At 35.9% G+C, this 19,106-nt stretch overlaps 1 protein-coding gene across 7 annotated transcripts in view; it reads right to left on the bottom strand.

Annotated features, from left to right (window-relative positions):
* The window catches only part of ACAP2 (ArfGAP with coiled-coil, ankyrin repeat and PH domains 2), a 62,304-nt gene that overhangs the window by 18,806 nt on the left and 24,392 nt on the right, over positions 1 to 19,106 (bottom strand). For 4 of the 7 annotated variants that reach the window (XM_071752238.1, XM_071752239.1, XM_071752242.1 and 1 more), the window contains exons 7-11: positions 17,773 to 17,817; positions 16,638 to 16,733; positions 12,317 to 12,391; positions 5,458 to 5,570; positions 2,812 to 2,832 (exon numbers count right to left, since the gene is read on the bottom strand). In XM_071752238.1, the coding sequence (XP_071608339.1) occupies positions 2,812 to 2,832; positions 5,458 to 5,570; positions 12,317 to 12,391; positions 16,638 to 16,733; positions 17,773 to 17,817 (350 nt within the window). The remainder of the gene's footprint in view (positions 1 to 2,811; positions 2,833 to 5,457; positions 5,571 to 12,316; positions 12,392 to 16,637; positions 16,734 to 17,772; positions 17,818 to 19,106) is intronic. The other 3 variants (XM_071752241.1, XM_071752243.1, XM_071752245.1) reach the window with 1 other exon arrangement.

The following is a 19,106-nucleotide window of genomic DNA, read 5'->3' as shown; positions in this document are numbered from 1 at the left end:
ACACAAATTCAGATAGCCTGAATAAAAAAAACTTCATGAACTACTCAACTTTTGAAATATTTTGGGGAGTAGAACTAAGAAATAACTTTCTAAGGCACTGAGAATACTGCAGTGTTGCTGTCACATGTACGTTTAATGTCTCTCTGCTTTTGGCATTTCTTAAAAACATAAGATGGTAGAATAAAAATTGCATTAAAAAACAAAGTAAAATCAAGGAAAACCTTTTATGTATTATCCTTAAGCCTAGCTTTGTAGGAAAATATCAAATAGAAGATGTAATGAAGGCATCCTGTAAAATCCAAAAGATAGCACAATGCATAAAAACTCTTCTGAACTGTGTCCTCCCTTGTCAAACTCAGAGGTCAGAAAGGGTGCAATTTATATAGAATGAAAAGATGATCCGTATTCTGGAAAAAAAATTGTGAGCACCTCAGATTTAACAACTGCATTTTATCAGACCACTGAGAATTTAAAAACAACACAAACAGCAAACACAACAATCCCTTTCTAGCTTTTCTGAGGATGCACAAAATACTGGCTAACAAATCATCATTGGTTTTGAATTGGCAAAAAAATAAGGTATTAAAATAATTCAGTCCTGAAGTGAAATTTACAGTTTTTTATTTTGGTCAGGCTTATATTGTGATACTGTGTTTATCATAGTCTAGTTCCTCAGTTATCAAATGCCCCACTGAGACCACACATCACTTTTTTTCTGCCGTGTTAATCAGTTTGAATGGTAACAGGATAAAAAACATTGTATTGCAACAGATCTTGCTATTCTCCACAGGCTGCTGAACTTCAAGCTACAGTCTACTACAATTAGTAACGAGAGCTCCATATATTTATTCAACCACCACAAGCCATTGATGAAGACAAGCACATAAAGATAATTAGAACTTAAGAAACATAAAAGAAAGTTAAGAGTCAAATCAGAAACGCTAGTATTTGTTAGAGAAGTTAGTACTTAATAGACAGATGAGATTCTACCTTTTAACAATTAATCTTTTCAAATGTTGTGCAGATATTCTTAATTTTAAAAGCAGCAACAGTATCTTCTTTTAATATTGGATTTCCAATTTCACAGGTTTTTTTGGGTTTTGGGTTTTAAGATAAGTGAACAAATAACGTAAAAAGTTACTACTTTTTTCAACTTATTAACAGCAGTAGTTTTGGTCAGTGTTATTTAAAAGGTATCACCTTTACCATCTGTTAAAAAAACCAAAACCATAGATGCAGTAACTAAGCCCCAAGTATTAACATAAGGCAGGTTATTCCTAATATTTAAATAGGTAAAAAAAAAAAAAAAAACAAACAAAAAAAAACCCCAAAACACACACCAAAAAATCCAACAGACTAGAAAAAGAAACTCAGGCTCTTCAATGTGCTTTTTTAAAACATTGTACTAAAATATTAAAATCAATGCCTAAATGCAGCCTTGCCCCAAGTTATCATGCAAAGGAGTAAATCCCTAATAATGACCTAGTGTAATTAACTTCATTAATGCAATGTTTCAAGTGTTGTACAGATAAATATTTATTAAGTTACGAAGCAAACTTAGTGAGGACACAAATGGTAAACCAAGTTTGTGTCACCTTTAAAGCCTAATCTAGAAGTTTTCAAAGTACTCCAGTCCCTTTTTTCCTAGTAGAGAAATTAAAACTGTTTAAAACAAATTTCCGGTCCAGCCAAAAAGTGGGAAGTTTTTGATTTATTTTTGTTAAATAAATTACTATTGAAAAAGATCAACAGTTCGGAACGTAGTTTAACTTGTAGATTGCACTTTTAAAGTATACATCAAAAGAAGATAAAGTTTATATATTTTATGTTATTATTGAGAAAAAAATATGGCAGACTCCCCTCCAACATGTCAGCACCACAGCAGTTTCATTCAGGCCAATGCATTTGAGTTGTTTCATATTAACCAAGTACAATCAGTGAGCTACTCACTACTGTAGGAAACAGACTGCTGGGGGTCCACAGCAGTAGCAGTAAGGAACTACCAGGATACAATAACTGTACTGCCATAGGGTGTTGAGAATTAATGTTCATGAACTGTTGGGCAACGTGGACAAGAAGTAATGACTATTTTTAAAAGGTTCTTGAAATGTGCCATTCTGTCAAAACAGGAAAGGAGGACAGCGAAGGAGAAAACATACTAGGGGAATTTTAAAGTAACTTGCACTCCCTCACTCAGTAGTGCTTACATATAGCTGTTTGAGTTGAGAAACTGAGTGTTTTCCATCATCTGTGCCTGCAGAATTCAAAAGAATACTGTCTAAATACAAAACAGTACAAAAATAACTTATAAAGATTTTCCAGATTGAGAACTGAGAGTAATTCCAAAACCACATAAAATTTAGTTCAAGTTCTACATAAAAAATGAATCATGCTTATTGATTCTCAAAAGAAAACAATTTTCTTCACTTTTTGCTATCAGGACACAAAACAGAATGATTAAGAATGCACAACATTTAAAAGTCACATGTCTATTTCCAATCCAGTTGGTAAAAAAATCTTACCAACTTCAGCTGGAAAAAGTCAAAACACTGATCTTGCAGGCTCCCAAGTTTGAGTGCAGACACTTTGTTTCAATTCCTTTTTAGCTAAAACTAGCTCAGTCTCTCTAATTCTTTTAAAGGTGTTAAGCCACAGGTATACTGGCATCCCAGGCAGAATCCTTCTGTTATTTTCTTAGACTGAGCCACTTATACATCCATTGCAAGTAATCAAAATTAAATGCGAGGTTAATTAAGAGCTTTTTGCGTGCCAAAGAAACATTGGGAAGGCATAAAAGAAGCTGGTTGGTACCTGATGTGATCTGGCTTTTTCCTGTCATGTGAAAAAATGGGGTAGGATTAAAACATAAGGGAAAGGAGGAAAAGGAATGAAAAATGCAAAATGAGCAAAATAAGCAAAGTAGCAGCATGATCTGAAAACACAGCAGAATTAAAAAGGAAACCATTTAATGCATCCAACATAAAAACTACTTGGAACATACGAGTGTATGATAAATATCTTCCTACATACATTTATTCATACATATCTTTCTTCATGATATGGACTTATTTTTCATTGGAATTTCTAGGAAGCAAAAGAGCTTTCCACCTATTGCTCCACAATAATAAATGCACCTGATTTCAGTTCCTGATGCCTCAAAAAAACCTGTGAACAATAAGACTTACCTTCACAAATAGATACAGATGCAAATAAAATATTTCTATACCACTAACTGTAAGACTTTCCTGTATAAGGATGTAATTCTGATTCCAAAGTACATTATCTGAAATGTTTGTGTGCATTATATACTATCCATTTAGTCACAATAAAAAGAGGCTGCAAATTTTCCAGCTCTTTTACAAGACAATAACAGGGAATTGCAAATAGCTCTTCTGTTTAAGTTTGTAACCTGCTCAGACACTCTTGATTTCTAAATCCAGTGTCATGAAGAAGAACAGGAAACCCAAGAACAGGAAACTTGAGGCAAAAGCCCAAATAACTGAAGTCTTTAGACTAAACACAAGCTGCCAGCTTCTCCAGGAAGAACCTACAACCTAGCAAGAAATTAGCTTGGACTGTAAACAAAACAAGTTTCCATTCATTAGAACTGATTTATCACCCTTCGAAGGGCTGCAATATAGAGTTTTGGTTTTTTCTCTCAGAGCAACCAGACTTTTCCCAGCATAATTCACAATGGTGCCCATGGATTCACTGACTAATACATGCACACATTCATTGAGCAAGAAGCATCAGTTATCTAATTTTTAGCTACAATCATACTGGTGTGTATCAGAGACAAAATCCATTGTACAGTTTCCTTTTTTTTAAAGCTGGCAAGTATACATCAATAGTGGTAATTGCAATGGTATTTGGTGCCTTTAATTCAGTCTTAAAGGAGTATATAGGAATTCCATTATATGTGTCCAAGCCTCTAACTTAATCTAAAGGAATGCTATTGGGTACCTTGATTTAATTATGACTTTTCCATATTTATTTTGGGTCCACTTAGATTTCCAACATAGAAGAAGTAGTTTTTATTGAATTGTACTCCCTAACCACCTTAAGGTAAGATACATGTGCAGTATTACTAGGTATGAAGCCACCTGTGTCTCAGTTACCTTTCCACACTCCTGTCCTGCTCCCTCCCTACAGAGCAAGGTCTTCATGCTGCTGAAAAGAACCCAGAGAGACTAGTTGGATTTTTGCCTCCAGTGACTTACCAAGAGGCTGAAATCAATCCTGCAAAACACCTTGCAAAAAGAACCCTTTCAACCTGCTGATAACCCAGTGAAGGGCCACCTCCTGCCCTGCTACTGCAGTGTGTTCAAACTAATGTTTCACTTCAGACCGGGAATGTACTTTTGATGCATACATTGAGTTGTGTCCCTCAGCTGTCCTTTAATGCCTTGCAGATTTGCCTTGGAGTATTCTGAATTTTGTTTGGATTAAATTCTGCTTGTATTAAACTAACCTAGAAAGTACAGATGAATAATCAAGACCAAACTAGAAGCAGTCTAAAGCAAAATCCCTTACACTCATTGCACATGACTTGAAAATACAGCCACAGCCTTCTTGACACAATGGGCTTTGCAATAGTCTAAGGACTTAAAGGAAGCAATCCCAATTTGTTATATGGACTTGTGAAGTTCCAAGACGCTCAAGGAATTAGAGAATATTAAGGCTGGAAGAGTATCTTGAATCACAGCAAATAGTTTAACAGAAGTTGAGCACAAGACAGTAAAAAGAGCTCTGTATCACAACAAATGAATTTTAATTTAAATAATCGTACCCAACTGCACTGTAAATGCTACAGCATATATAGTGTTTCCTTGAAAAAAAACATACAGTCTTGGAAGTGCAAATGAAATCCTGTTCAGGGAGAAAAATATTTAAACAATAGTAAAATATACAACATACATGACTAACAATGTAATTTGAACCCCCAACAGGACCACTAAAACTACTAAGCAGGAGTCACTGCATAGGACAGGAATTGGAAAGTGTAACAATTACACGCTTATCTTTCAGGAAAAATAATTCTAATCCCTCCCCGTGCTTCCCTCCTTCCCATAGTTATAAAACTTCCATTTTACGTAATTTTCTAACACTTATTTCCCCAGCATATAGATTCACATATGCTCATTGTGTACAATCATAAGAATTGCTGTTTTAACCCCAAAGTAAGGCCAAAATGCAATTACAGATCTGGGCTGCACACAAAGCAAGCTTTCCATAGGACTTCTCCAGATTAAAATACACTCCTAGAAAAAAGGCTTGCAAGCAACCAAGACAGAAAATAAGGGAAAACACCTTTGAAGTGCCATCTCTACATTAATTAACAGTCATCCAAATGCTCTGTCAAAAGTGTGGAATCAGTGAGTTTCGTAAGTCAGACCAGTATTTATCTTAAAAAGCAGTATCTTACTAAGCTAGTAAATAGAAGTTCTGGATAATTACCTGTTCCAAGTCTTGAAAGCATTGCTGGCTCGCTTAAATAGATAACCTTCCATAACAATACCATTGGCTGCATCTACATTGTATTCTAGTTTGGCATCATCACTGGAATAATCCTAGTACAAAGGAATAAGACAAGAAAAACACTGCACTTTCAAATCAAGCTTTAAATACTGGCATTATTAATATAAAAAACCATCTCAGAATGATGTTTTGTTTGCAACACTTATGACCCAAACCATCACTCTAAACCCCAGAAAGTTTTTTTAAAAAGCAGTTTTATGAAAGCATTCCAATGCATCAGAACGCTGCAATTTTTTTCTGTAGCCACACACAAGGAATTTCCTCCTCTGTTACTGGTGATCTCTATGGGCAAGTAGTGGGAAAAGGTTACTGACAGCACATCTTATGCTTCAGCCATGTGCTCAGTCTCACGTATATTCCAATAAAGGAGAGAGCAAGGTAGAGGAAAAGAAGCAATGTGAGTTACGAGTCAAAACTGGAAAGCAATTGCAATCTGTTGCAGACAACTATGTGGAGCCAGTCATGCTTTAGTATTCTCTTCAGCTCTGTGACAAGTGAGCAGGACACTTGGAAGACAAGTAACCACATAAAGACAATGATATCAGTTCTCTCTAAATTCAAGTGGTCAGGGTGCTGGCAATGATAAGAGCTTAGCAGTATTTTTGTCTTTATGATCTTGGACAGGAATACGAAACTATGAGTAGGACAAGGGGATAAACATTTCCATCAATCTAATAACAAAAAATAAGATCTAACAGTTAAAAACATGTTCACAATTTTTAGAAAGCTTAACTCCTTTACATCTTCAGAAAAGGTAGAGTAGACTAAGTAGTAACACATGGGGTGATTATTTGCTTTCAGTTCTCATCTGAAACAGCACAGACTCTTCCAAGGGAGCTACAGAGCTCAGGCATTCAGTGAGTGGGAGGCATGCTACTAGGAGGCATGTAAAAAAAGCACACATGAAATTACATCAAAAGCCATGTCCAGAGATCAGAATAATATACGTAATACTATTTAATTTCACTATTAGTAAATATATCCTTGAAGTAGACTAGCAACAAACAGCTCCTTGCCCTTAACTTGGTCAGAAGAGACATATCACTGAAAATAAACTTTCAAAACAAACAGGTTACATGCTGAAGATGCAGGACATCATGAAATGTCACTCTACCATGCATTTAACAGGTAGCTTTTGTAAATTGCGAACATCAGCTTCGGGTGAAAAATATGCCTGTAAGTATCTGTTTTGAACCTTGCTCTTTAAGAGTTTTTCTGCATCTCTGGGAAAAAAAAGGCTATAACAAAAAAAAAATAATCAGCTTCAAAACCAATACATTAGCCCTTAGTAATATTCCTGCCTGCACACAATTTCTCTTCTACATGCAGATGGTTTGGTCCCATCCAAGTTTAAAGACAATGAAATGGTTACATATACCGAAATAGACCCTTTACACTCCCAGGCCAGTACAGCACCAAATTCTATAAAATTACTATAAAATTCTATAGTTACAGTAAATGAAGAGATTTGCTAAATTTGAAGTGTTAACTTTAGGTAGATTTTTAATAATTCAGTGGCAGAAGATCAGTATAAAAAAGGACCACAGAAAATGGCCCTATTGTATCATTAACATACACTGATTGAATAAACATACAGATTGAAAATAAAAGCTGCTAAAAAAATCACAAATTTGTGCATTTCTTATCCAGCATTTAATGATTTTTATTTTCTACCTCCTTTATAGATCAGAACATGCTGAACATTAATGTCTCCATGTAAGCAAACATAGCCAAATGTCAGAGTACAACTTTAACTTAGTATTTGACAACTTATATGGCATACACAAACATTCTTCAAGTGCTCTAAGTCCCTTCTGGTTTATTTTTTTCTTATCCCATCCAAAAAACAAACAAAAACAAAAAATTCACCAACCAACCAACCAAACAAAAACACCCAAAAGGAAAAAACCCTAAAAGTACAAACTTGGACATGCTGATGTCACATGCCCCCTCCTCCCCAGCCCTCCCCCTCCTCAGCCCCCACCCCTCCCCTGGGGAAATTAATTGCTCTAACTTACCAGCTCCCAAACATAATGAAACCTGCTAAAGATTTCCATTTTCCTGCCTTAGTGATGCCTGCAACTCCTTGTCTGGTAAAAGACAATATGCATTCCCTCAGTCTTTTCTGCCCAAACTACCATGCAATCACATTTTCCCTCAGGTCTGGAGAACTGCTGTGGAAAACCCAGCTGTCCTTTCCAGTGAAGACATTTACAACCATGACAAGATAACTCCTTTTGGATCATTTATCATGATACACTCAGTTCAAATTGTCTGGAATTCTGAGCTTTCCTCACAAAGTGCATGTAGAGCCATTTTCATTGGCTTCACTGACTGATTTCCACCTAAATAGAGCAAAGGCACAGAAGTACACATACAAGTGTTTAATACTTTCCTAACGATACACATCAGACTACCTGCTAGGGAGAGAGTAAAGCTTCCATATGTTTTATCCATAAAAACCTCATTGATAAAGTTGCCATCAGAGAAAAGATGAAAAAACAAATACACTTCATTTCAATTCAAAGGATAAAAGTAAAAAAAGGAACAAGATAAGCTATGTCTGATCTTATAGTCTTCAGCTATTTTATAATCAAAGAAAATGAGAAAAATCAGTCACATTATAGTTTATTTTTATCTTGGCTCATGGAAAAGTTTAGTGAATCACAAAAAAAATAGAGGGTGGAGAGAAAGACATCCATATCTTTCCAGTGTCCTAAGACAATCACATGTTAATAAATGCAGCCACTTTGTGATTCAGAATTTTGTATTCCTTAAGCAAAGAGGCAGCTGATAAAATCTAAAATTTAAACGATTTCCTAATTAGGAAATAATTAGGACTAAATTATGTTTCACCTGATCAGAACTAAGAAAATTAAACCATTATTATGAAAATCAAACTGAAGTGCTATATCACACATTTCATTCAGATTTGAAGGAAAATTTATGGCTTCTATTCTGATACACATCTCTCAAGGTTGGACAGCTACCAGAAGAAAAACAAGTATAAGTGGGTTGCACAAGTGAAGCATACAGGGTGCTTTCATGCCCTTTTTTTTTTTTTCTTTAAATATCCATAAGGGATAGCAAACCAGCTGGCAATGGAAAAACAACTTTCACATCCCAAATTTATACTAATCTGGTAGGTCACAGCTTAATATTCTTGAAAGTATTTCAGTGAATGAATTTTCATATCAACTTATCAATTTATCACACATACTGGAATAATTTACTAGCCTGTATGCTTTACTTTTCTCTACATATAATTTTCTTGTTATTAAAACAAACTTCCATAGTTTTCAGCAGCAATTTGCTTCAACTTTGAAGACAATTAGCAGGCCATGAAAGCTATTGAAGAAATTTTAACCAGTAAATCTCCAAGGACTGTAAGTATCAGCATTTCAACACTGATTTCAGTGGTTTTACTTTCAAGAAGCAGAATATGAAAAGTTTTTTAAAAGGTGGTAAACAGGGGAGCATTAAGTACGGAAAAATACCCCAAAAACCCAAACCAAATCAAACAAAAAAAAAAAACCCTAAATCTAAAAACTTACTCCAGGATATACCAAACAGGAGACAATAATTGTGCAACCTCCCTGCTGTTTAGAAAGTTGTTTCCATTCCCGTCCAATCAGCAGGAGAGGTGTTAGTCATGCTTAAGTTGACAGTCCCTTGAGGAAGGGCTTAACACAACAACAGACACAAATAACAAAGTTTACAGTCCAAGGCAAAGTGAAAGAATGCAAAATAGTCACTGAGCATACAAGTCACTTGAAATACAGGCACATCTTGGGTTTTTGAGACAGAAATTAGTTTGTATGACTCCTCAACTGCAGCTCTGGTTTATGCCTGCTTTATGATTGTGGTAGCATCTGGTTTCCTTATCACCTTGTTTACTCAAAATGTTAAAATTTTTCAAAAATCTTTCTCACTCCAGCTGTTTACTGAGCAGTTCTTCAGATGAAGGTTTTTCTTTTTAATTAAAAGGGGAGTTGGATACAACAAAACTATGTGAAATTCAAGACAAACATAGAATGCATGTTAGAATGAAATACTAGCTTCATCACAAAGCTGAAAAGCCACAATGTTCTTTATGGGTCCAAGCAATTTAAAATTGTCCTACTTCAACTTTTTACTACAGCAATGGACTGCAAACTGCTTGCAAAACAAGAGTTACAAGTCTTAAGTGATAGTGACACTGTGACATCACCCTTTTGTCATGAATCTTTCCCCTTTAAAATGCCCAAAATTGAAATTAAATTTCTAGATTAATTCAAACGATGTATTTCTACAGACTAGTACAGAAAAATAATTTCTCACTATAAAAAAATGATTCCTGGTTAACTACTGAGTAAATAGAACATAGAACCAAAAAAAAAACCACCAAAAAGACCTAACGTCATTTCTCCTGAAAAAGAAATAGTGGTGACCAAGCCCTTCCATGACTTCTGTATTAGTCTCTCAGACAACAGCCTAATTAAATTGGATGATGACTATAAAGTGAGATGAGATATTAAATTAGTGCAATTATTCTGCATGCATATGCACATATATGCAAACATAGGTAGTGGGTGGGTAGGTGTGTGCACATGTGCACTTACCTATACATTTCAGAAAAGGAACTGTTCTTTATCCACACAATGAAGAAAGGCATCATTCTGAAGCATTAGATTAAAACTTCAGTATATTAAATTCATATATGTTTCATGGAATATTAAACACAAAAAGCAGGAATTTCAGTAGTTACAAAACATGGAAGGATTTGGCACTGGAAGACTTGGGAACATATGCCTAGGAGGCAGCCCAGTTGAAAGCAATATAAGCCATGAAAAGAGAACAGACAACAAGATTACAGTCCTGGTCAAGTTGACCCAATGACAAACAATGATACAGAGCACAAGATCCAAGGCATAAATCAGTTAAAGATTATGAAATCCTGATGAGCTGGAAACAAATTTGGTGAAGAGGTTGGGAAAAATCAAGTAGGAGGTATATAAAAAAGACAATTTGAGTAAGAAATCAAGAAAATTATTTTATAAGCTCTAAGGAATCTCCAACAAAACATGCCCTGCAAAGCCTAAATGCATTATTCCAGGCATCATCAGCACAAAACAATGCATCCATGACCTCACCAATAAAGACAGGAGACAGCATACACAACTTGAAGCACAGAAGTTTAGCTAAACAACATACAACACAACCTGAATGCCCTGATTATATTTTGAGATGGCACAAAATTGTTCCTGATTTTAACTGAATGACAATATATAAATAACCTTATGATGACCACCATTTGTACTAGAAACCAACAATGTTTATATTACATGCAGAGCTCAAAGTTTCATGTTGCTTACAAATTTCAATAACCATTGATATAATTAGAAAGTTTACCTGTAAAGCAGCCTTAGGCAGCATTTGAAATAAAAGCAGAGACCATAAACACTACTGACAACAGCAATGACCATAATTCACAGTAACAAGTTATTATCTCTATAGCTGATTACAAGATAATTGCCCATGATTTACATTCTTCACTGCTGTTTTAACAGTAAAACCCTCAGCTACTGCCCACCCCTGAAACTAGGCCTACTAAGCCCACACAAATGAACACTTGAACATCAACATTAATTCTCAAGTTTCATCTCTTTCCTATCTCCCTTCTTTCTTCCCCTCTCCTCACTCTTATCTCCTGTCTGCCCTCAAATTCAGCACATCAAGTGCTGCCCTAGAACCCATAACCTGTCTGCTCAATGTCACACTAACACCAATCCTAATGCTGTTAATCCCACCAATGCTCCCATCCCACCAACTCCTGCAGGAATTTTCAGCAACCAAAATTTTTACCTTTTCACATTATTTACTCCTACTAAAGCTACCTAAATTAGCATATTAGCATGTTTTCATTCCTGAATTTATTTGTTCTTCAGATTTCATTTACATTAAGCTTTTTTAAATTTTATGCTGCCTGAACAGATAAAGAATGTATTTGAATGAGAGTAACAAGTGCTGCAATACCTTTCAACTGGTACCTAGCCCTTTCAAAAGCACCTGCAGCATTAGACTACCAGAGAGTTCAGTGGAAATATTTTTAACTTTTGGCATTATACCTGCAAAACCAATAGTGGCCTTGAGCTTCGGAAACCTCCAAACTAACATCATTCTCCCCATAACATGAAGTATTTCCATTTTTGTCAACAAGCAAAAAAAAAAAAAAAGAATTGTTGCATATACCAACTTTCAGGAAAAACCAGCAATTTAACATTACCACTTTCGTATTTGTTGAACACCACACATTAGACAGCATTTGCAAAACTTTACTTCTATTCTTCACATGCAATAGCACCTACCACACTACCTCCAAGTGCTGCACTTGTATTTGTCATGGTCCAGAAAGAAAGTGATACATATGAATGACCGAAGGACTGTACAGTGTGTACACCTCTACTATAAACACACAGGAAGGAAAGATAAACTTTCCCATCTGTATTGAATCCAAGATGTAATAGGAATTAAGAGTTCTAATGAAATGTAGAGTTCCAGCATGCACATACATGATAATGTTCTACTTATGCTTCATTGAAAATTAAGCATAATATTATGTTCTGTAATACAAAATTTATATCTGCAATCCAATGCTATCGTTCATGATGTGTAAGTCTATTTCTCTGCACTAAAGGTACCAGCCCTCACAGTTCCAATGCAGAGATGCACTGCTGTGGAGAGATGCCAGAGATACAAAAACGTGTGTACAGTCTGCCTTTTACATCCTGTGAAGTACCTTTTGTTGAATAGTGGAGTGCCTTTGCTCCATATCTCTCTTCTCCTTTGCAGCATCTACAGCCAACTGATCCAGCTGTAAAGAGAAACAGAAAATTGGATCTTTATCTAAAGAGAAATTTGGCTTGGTAGATTTCATAAAGAACACATTATGTCTAGACATTGCATGACTTGGGTTTTATTTGCATAGTAAAATTACTTTGCTGGTCACAAAGTGTTTACCTTGAATAACCACTGAAGTCTGGTTTACAGCACTTGCACTACCATCCTGAATTAACCCCTATGAAAGGTGTACATTTCTTGTGAGCCTTAGAAGAGATGTCTCAAAGAACAGCATGGTGCCAAGCATATGCGACTCTGTACCGCATTGGTGCTCAGTCTCTGAAGAGAATGACTCATGGTTTAGCTGCTCCTGCTGGCTGCCTGGCCTGTGCAGCAGCAAAAAAAGAGAAGGAGCAAATGCTAGGGATTTTTCCCCTCCACAAGGCAGGGAACTGCCCGAACCAGGCTTTTTTATTGATAGTTTTGATCAGGTCACCAGCAGTATTTGAACAAGATTCCTTAAATCTTAGGCACAGATACTGAAACAGTTTCTATCTGCAGAAATCACAACATGATTTTGCAAAAGAAACTGTCACGACAGGAAGAATTTAAGTTAACATCCTTTTAAAGACTGTGAATAAAAAGACACTACCAAAAATGAGCTGCAAGCACATCTATAGTACCACATAAAACCTTTTTCCTTTTAAAACCAAAAGGAAAAAAAAAAGGCAGGAAATGTAATATAGCCTGTAAAACTGTAAGGCTTTTGGTTTGGGTTGTTTTTCTGTTTGTTTGTTTGTTTGTCCCTCAACTTTTTCCCAGATGGTTAAATAGAAAATGGTAAAGTGGATTAGCAGATGCTGCCTGAAAAGACAGCTGAAAAGTTAGCTTGGTGACACTATGGAATCTGATGAGCTCCTCCCTTATCCAGCAGGTAACCTTAGACTGCTGTTAACCCCAGCCACAGCATCCCACTGATTTCCTATGCTGTGCTGAAAACAGCAGGCAGCTCACAGCCTCAGATCTGTGGGATAGACCTTATTTTACTCCAGGCCTGGAACAAGGAGGCCAGGAACAGTGTGCAACAGCTGTTTTCCAGCTGAAGTCAGCCACGTGGCAGAGGGCACAGTATGACTAACAGAACCTCTAATTCACACACAAATAGGATTGCCTCCACCCACTCTCCTAACCACAATCAAGAGCCAACTGTGGCCCCACCGTTGTATTTCCCCTGCTTGAAATGACACGAGAGAAAAAGGGGATAATAACTGGCTCTTATACCTGGAGACAGTCTCCAACAATTAACAAGCCATAAGAGAGTTGGGACATCTGGATCCAGTTCTTAGTTTGTTTCCCCACACACTTTTTCTCTGGCTCCAATGACTATACCAGAACTTCCATGCCTTACAGGTACTGTGAATATGGACACATTAAAGACTTAAGTGTCCACACGTCATATGTACATAGCTATGACTTTAAAATTATGCAAGAGTCTCTAAAACAGAGACTGGACTGTCATTGTACTCAAGGACTGTTTCACGCCAAGAACCTTGGAAAAAAAGTTCTGTTGTGATAAAGATGAGAACTGGTCCAACTGCTGATCCAGACTTTATAGGAATGAAGTTTCTTACTAAAATCACACTCGGCAATCTGCACACACAAAAAAAATCTTCCTCCAACCTCCTTTTTGCTAGACAGAAGAGAAAGTAGCCATGTTAAGGGTGATTATCACTTATCTAAATAGAAGCCTTTGAGGATACATTTACCACAACATAAGTGCCAAAAGGAAGTTCCTAACACCATCTCATTTCACTATTCACTTTTCTAACTATCAAGACAGCATGAAATCATTCCAGTGTCCAAACTCAGACCAGAGTTTCTTCTTTTCACTCACGTAAACAATACATCAACTGTCTTAAACAAAAAAGACCATCAGCATACAACTACCAAGAGATGTGGACAATCTCATAACTAAACTAGGAATATCCCAGTCATTATACCACTAGTGAGTAGTCTTCAAAAAGTTAGGTTTTCAAAATACTGCATTTACTGGTAAATATATTTTTACAAAGATATAGTGCTACAGGTTGTATTCTGTAGAGAACTAAGACTAAAACTCAGCTTTTTGAGTAGTCATCTCAGAATGAAAATTCAAGTAGTTTCTTTTTAAGCTAAGAGTGCATTTCACATGAAAAGTGCCCAATACAGTAATTTCCATGCAAAGGATTATATTATGCTTGTGTGCTATTAAGATTACCCTACAATAATCTTACCCTGCTTAATCTGGTTCTGTCATGTAAACCAGTTATTTTGAAAATGCAAAACATTTAAAAATGTTAGGATCACTATATTATTTAAGATTGCTTCAACTTCAATCTTCAGGTGCTGTTAAAACTCACGATTAAGATCATACTCAAAAATTACCTGGGAATTAAAACTTACTAACCAACAGAAGGAATCCAACAGTATTATCAGAAAAAGATAGTAAATCCCTGTTTTATGTCACAACATAATTTCTGTCTGACCTGCTAAAGGCAGAAGCTTCAACCAATACAAACCACAAAGCCATTGACTGTTAAACTTTAAGCTGTTTACAAGCATTTCCGTCACACAAAAATATCCATTACTTACATGCCAAGGTCTGCCACAACAGAATAATTCAGCAAGTTGTTTAACTTTAGGGTCTTCAGTCTATCTCCAAGTGCAATATATTTTAAACATTCTCAGGTTCAGATTTTCTAAATTTAACTCCTTCAGTTGCTATGATACCAGGACCAAAATGAATGCTACACAGTGCTCCTTACCAGATCAAATAAAAGAATGAACAGCCATTAAAAAATAACCTTGGGTTTCTTGCTCAAATAATCTCTATGAAATTGAAACAGTAACACCTAGCTGGTAGCATAAGCCACTACCAATTTGTATACTTTTTGTCTCCTCTCCCTATCTCTATCCAAAACTCCAGGACACACATTCTATGCTATTAAAACACTATGGTTCAACAATTACAACCCAATACAGAAGGAGGTGAAAGAACAAAAGGCATAACTAAGGACAGAGTCACCTGCACCTGAACCTTTCAAGTACCACTGTGACACCAGACACGAAGGCTGTAGCTGTAGTCACTTCCCTTCTTGCTGGCAGCCCCAGCTCAAGCAGCCTGGCTCATCAGCTCGATCACTTGCTTGCCACATGCATACACACACTCCCTCACATATGTTTGTACAATTAAGACCCATAGGAACCTGAGTGGAGGCCAGTTTAGCAGAAAAATAACTATTTAGGTTGGAGTTATTTTCTACCATTCCCTATCTGCTTTATTGCACAGGTAGAGAAGCAGGTTGAGAGACAAAGATGACAACAGGAATACTCATCTCAGAACAATGTAATTTCTCAGACATTCAGTGACAACTACTTGAGAGGAATGCAAATAAATGTTTACTGTCATTTCTTTGATTTGTACCTGGAAAGACACATAGAATTTGGGTTGGTTTAGTTTTGGAGATTAGGTTCGGAAGTCTCTCAATAGAGAGGTTTGCAGTCAGTGTACAGTTGCTGAAAGTCCTCTGATAGAGGCAAAAAAAGGGTGTTGCAAAATTATTTCCAGGACCACTTAACTTGCACTGAAAACAACTCAAGACACTGCCTAGTCTTCTTCCTGCACCGCAGCCATCTTCAGCTGAACACTGCATGTTCTTCATCTATTTTGCATAACCATTTTCAATGCCTACTGTGTGCAGTTGGCTGTGGTCCACATAACCTTTTTTGTGAGACCCTCACTGAAAACTCCAAAGTTGCAACAGTGTGCTCTTAAACAAGAAAACTGGGCATGTGCAATCTCAGTTTTCCGCTGCTTATTAAAATCAGACTTCTGTTTTATGGTCTGAAGTTGCTAACAAATTTTATTTTTGGCACCCTGCATAATTCATGCAGTAAATAATATATACAAGTAGAAGGAAAAAAAATCTTACTTTTATTGTTAAAAATATTTATAATATGGGTCATACATACAAAAATTTAAAACAAATCAATCCAGACTTCAAATACCCGAGAGAACCTCAAATAGCACTACAATATGTAAATCCTAATGTTACCATTAACTTCAGTAAACAGAACTCCCAGTTTCTGTTGTTATTCAAACCACTTACAGTTTATTTTTATACTTTACATTTATCACTGCAGCTCCCTTTTTGGTGAATAAACATATCTGACATGTATGCATATATCAAGTTTTCATCCGTTTCAGCAAATAGTTACGAACAGTTGAAGTAACTCATTACCTGTGCACCAAGATCTTTCATGTAGGGTTCAAGTTCACTAAAAAGATCATAGCCTTGATGGAAAAAAGCCAGGTGTGCATACATAAATGATAACATCTAGAAAGAGAGAAGTGTATTTTTAAAAGGACAGATATTTCAGTTATGACAAATATATCACAACTAATCCATGTGAACAAAACCAATTCTAGCATTAATTTCTGTTCTACTGTGTTCTGGCAATTTTACATCAATCTCATAGAGCTTCTAATGTAAATGGACATCTATGATAAAGGCAACAAAGAATCAAGTCCAAAAAATTTCAAATCAGTTGACAGGATTAACTCCATTAAAAAAACAAAATCTACTTCAGAAGAAAATTAGTTCATGTGACCTGAAATTTCTTACATCCTGTTTAACTAGGACATAAGTTAGTGAGTGGCTACAGCATATGTTTACTTATGATACAAAATCATAACTTTTATTAACACAGTTGAGAAGACTGTTCAGTCTTAAAAAAGAAAACCAGTTGGGAAGATGAAGAGCAGCTGAAGTTTTTGTTATTTCAAGGAATTCAGGAAGTTATGGGAGTGCAACTTTAGAATTTTGAAAGAAAAGTGCCATTTAATTTGGCACTCTCTACCTCACTATATGTTCCACAGAGATAATAAGCAGAAAAGGGAATACAATCAGAAGAGAATCAGCATGCAGATATCACTGGATATTAATCAGAAATACAATATGCTTTGGTTTGGTATCTGCTATTACAACAGGCTATTTACATAAAGCCACCATTTTTGTACAAAAAGCTGAATCCATCTGATAATAGACTGTAAGTATTTACTGTTTATAAATTAATACAACAAACCTAAACAGCAGAATTCTTGGCAAAGTTCTATTTTAACCATGAAACACATACCAAAAGTCAACATTAGTGCAAACATTGAAGTGTTCAAATCTGAACCACAAGGATTGCCAAAACCAGTTAGGCATCTATGCCCAGTTATAGTAGAGACCAAACTGACTGTCACCAAAGCACCAAATGCACTGGTAATATTTTGATAAGTGGAAGGACTAAATTTTTAATACACTGTTTTGCAGGCACATTTTTTATTTCAGATTATTTAACTATTTTCTACACAGAAGAATAAAGTCTTACCGATTTTAAGATTTCTGCTCTCCTTTTAGACTGAAGAACGTTGATCTAGAAAAAAAGTGCAACTTATTTTATCCAAATGATCTCTACAGGATTAAGCTTCAAATTACTACCAACCAACCATATCAAAGCCAAACCACTGGAAGAACAGAATTCAATATCAGACTTCACAAAGCACTTCTTTTAAAAGAAGATGCATGCTAATTTTGTCATGATGTTCAAGTGATGGAATCAGAAAGCTTGTGAAGCTAGAATTTCCCAGTGATGGTCAACTTTCTTTTTTATTAGAAGGGTAAATACAAGCCATCATGTGCTAGCTAGAAGTAATACAATACATCTTTCAAGCAAAGAAAATTGGCACCAATTTCCAAGAGACTGAATTCAAGATGTTTCAAATACTCTGACAGTTATGAACTAACCCAGCCCACCAGTTTCTTGAAGAAGCTGCACCCAGCACAGCTGCTGTCTCCTTCCAAGGAGAGGAAAGGACATAGATTGTTTATTTTTCCCCTCAGACTGACTTTGGCTGAAGTGTACCCAAACTGGGATTTACCCCAGACTTTAGAACAAGCAAGATCATAATAGCTTCAACAAGTAATTTTTATAGATATTTGCATATCCAACTTCACTTAAGTCACTGACCAATGGTGTTACCCTAGAACTTCAAGAATTCAACACTACACAGAAAAAATATCTGATTTTTCGTATTCAAACGAGGATAGCTCCTCTATCCTCTTTGTCCCCTAATCTTTAAGGCTGTTATCCAGAACTACAGCTTTTACTTTAAAAGCCCCATTTAGCTGAAACATACTTGATTCTGTAATTTAACACCTCTGTCAGTTTAAAATTCCAGCAAAATAAACAAACTTACTGAAGCTATAATCAAAACCAGATTGTACCTATAAAACCTAAACAGTTCGTATTTTTGAAAACCTTCTGCAGCCAAAATAGTTAAATTTGTTTATATAAAATAAACCTTGGGCTTGTGAGAAAAAAACAAACAAAAAAATAGAGTTCAGAGCTAACATAATAACAGAGAGAACATACTTGTGAAGTCTCTTTTTCAGACGAGTCACCCAGGTAGAAAGAATTCCTAAAGCTGAATTAATTTTTGTCTCCATTAAGTGATGCTGAAACATTTCCCTGTTACCTTAAATGCATTTTACTTGTTCAAAATAAGCTCATACTTTGAGCGTACAAATTCCAGGAGGCAAACAATCTGCAGTTCAATGCACAGACAAGGAACTGGCCTATAGTAACAACTGCCAGCTTCACTCCCTAACCCCATTACTACTTTATGTTAATACAAATAATCAAGTGGAACATAATTCACATGA

This window comes from Heliangelus exortis, chromosome 9 (assembly GCF_036169615.1).
Source record: "Heliangelus exortis chromosome 9, bHelExo1.hap1, whole genome shotgun sequence".
In the NCBI taxonomy this organism is placed as follows: Eukaryota; Metazoa; Chordata; class Aves; order Apodiformes; family Trochilidae; genus Heliangelus; species Heliangelus exortis.
This window is presented reverse-complemented; position numbering and strand designations above follow the sequence as displayed.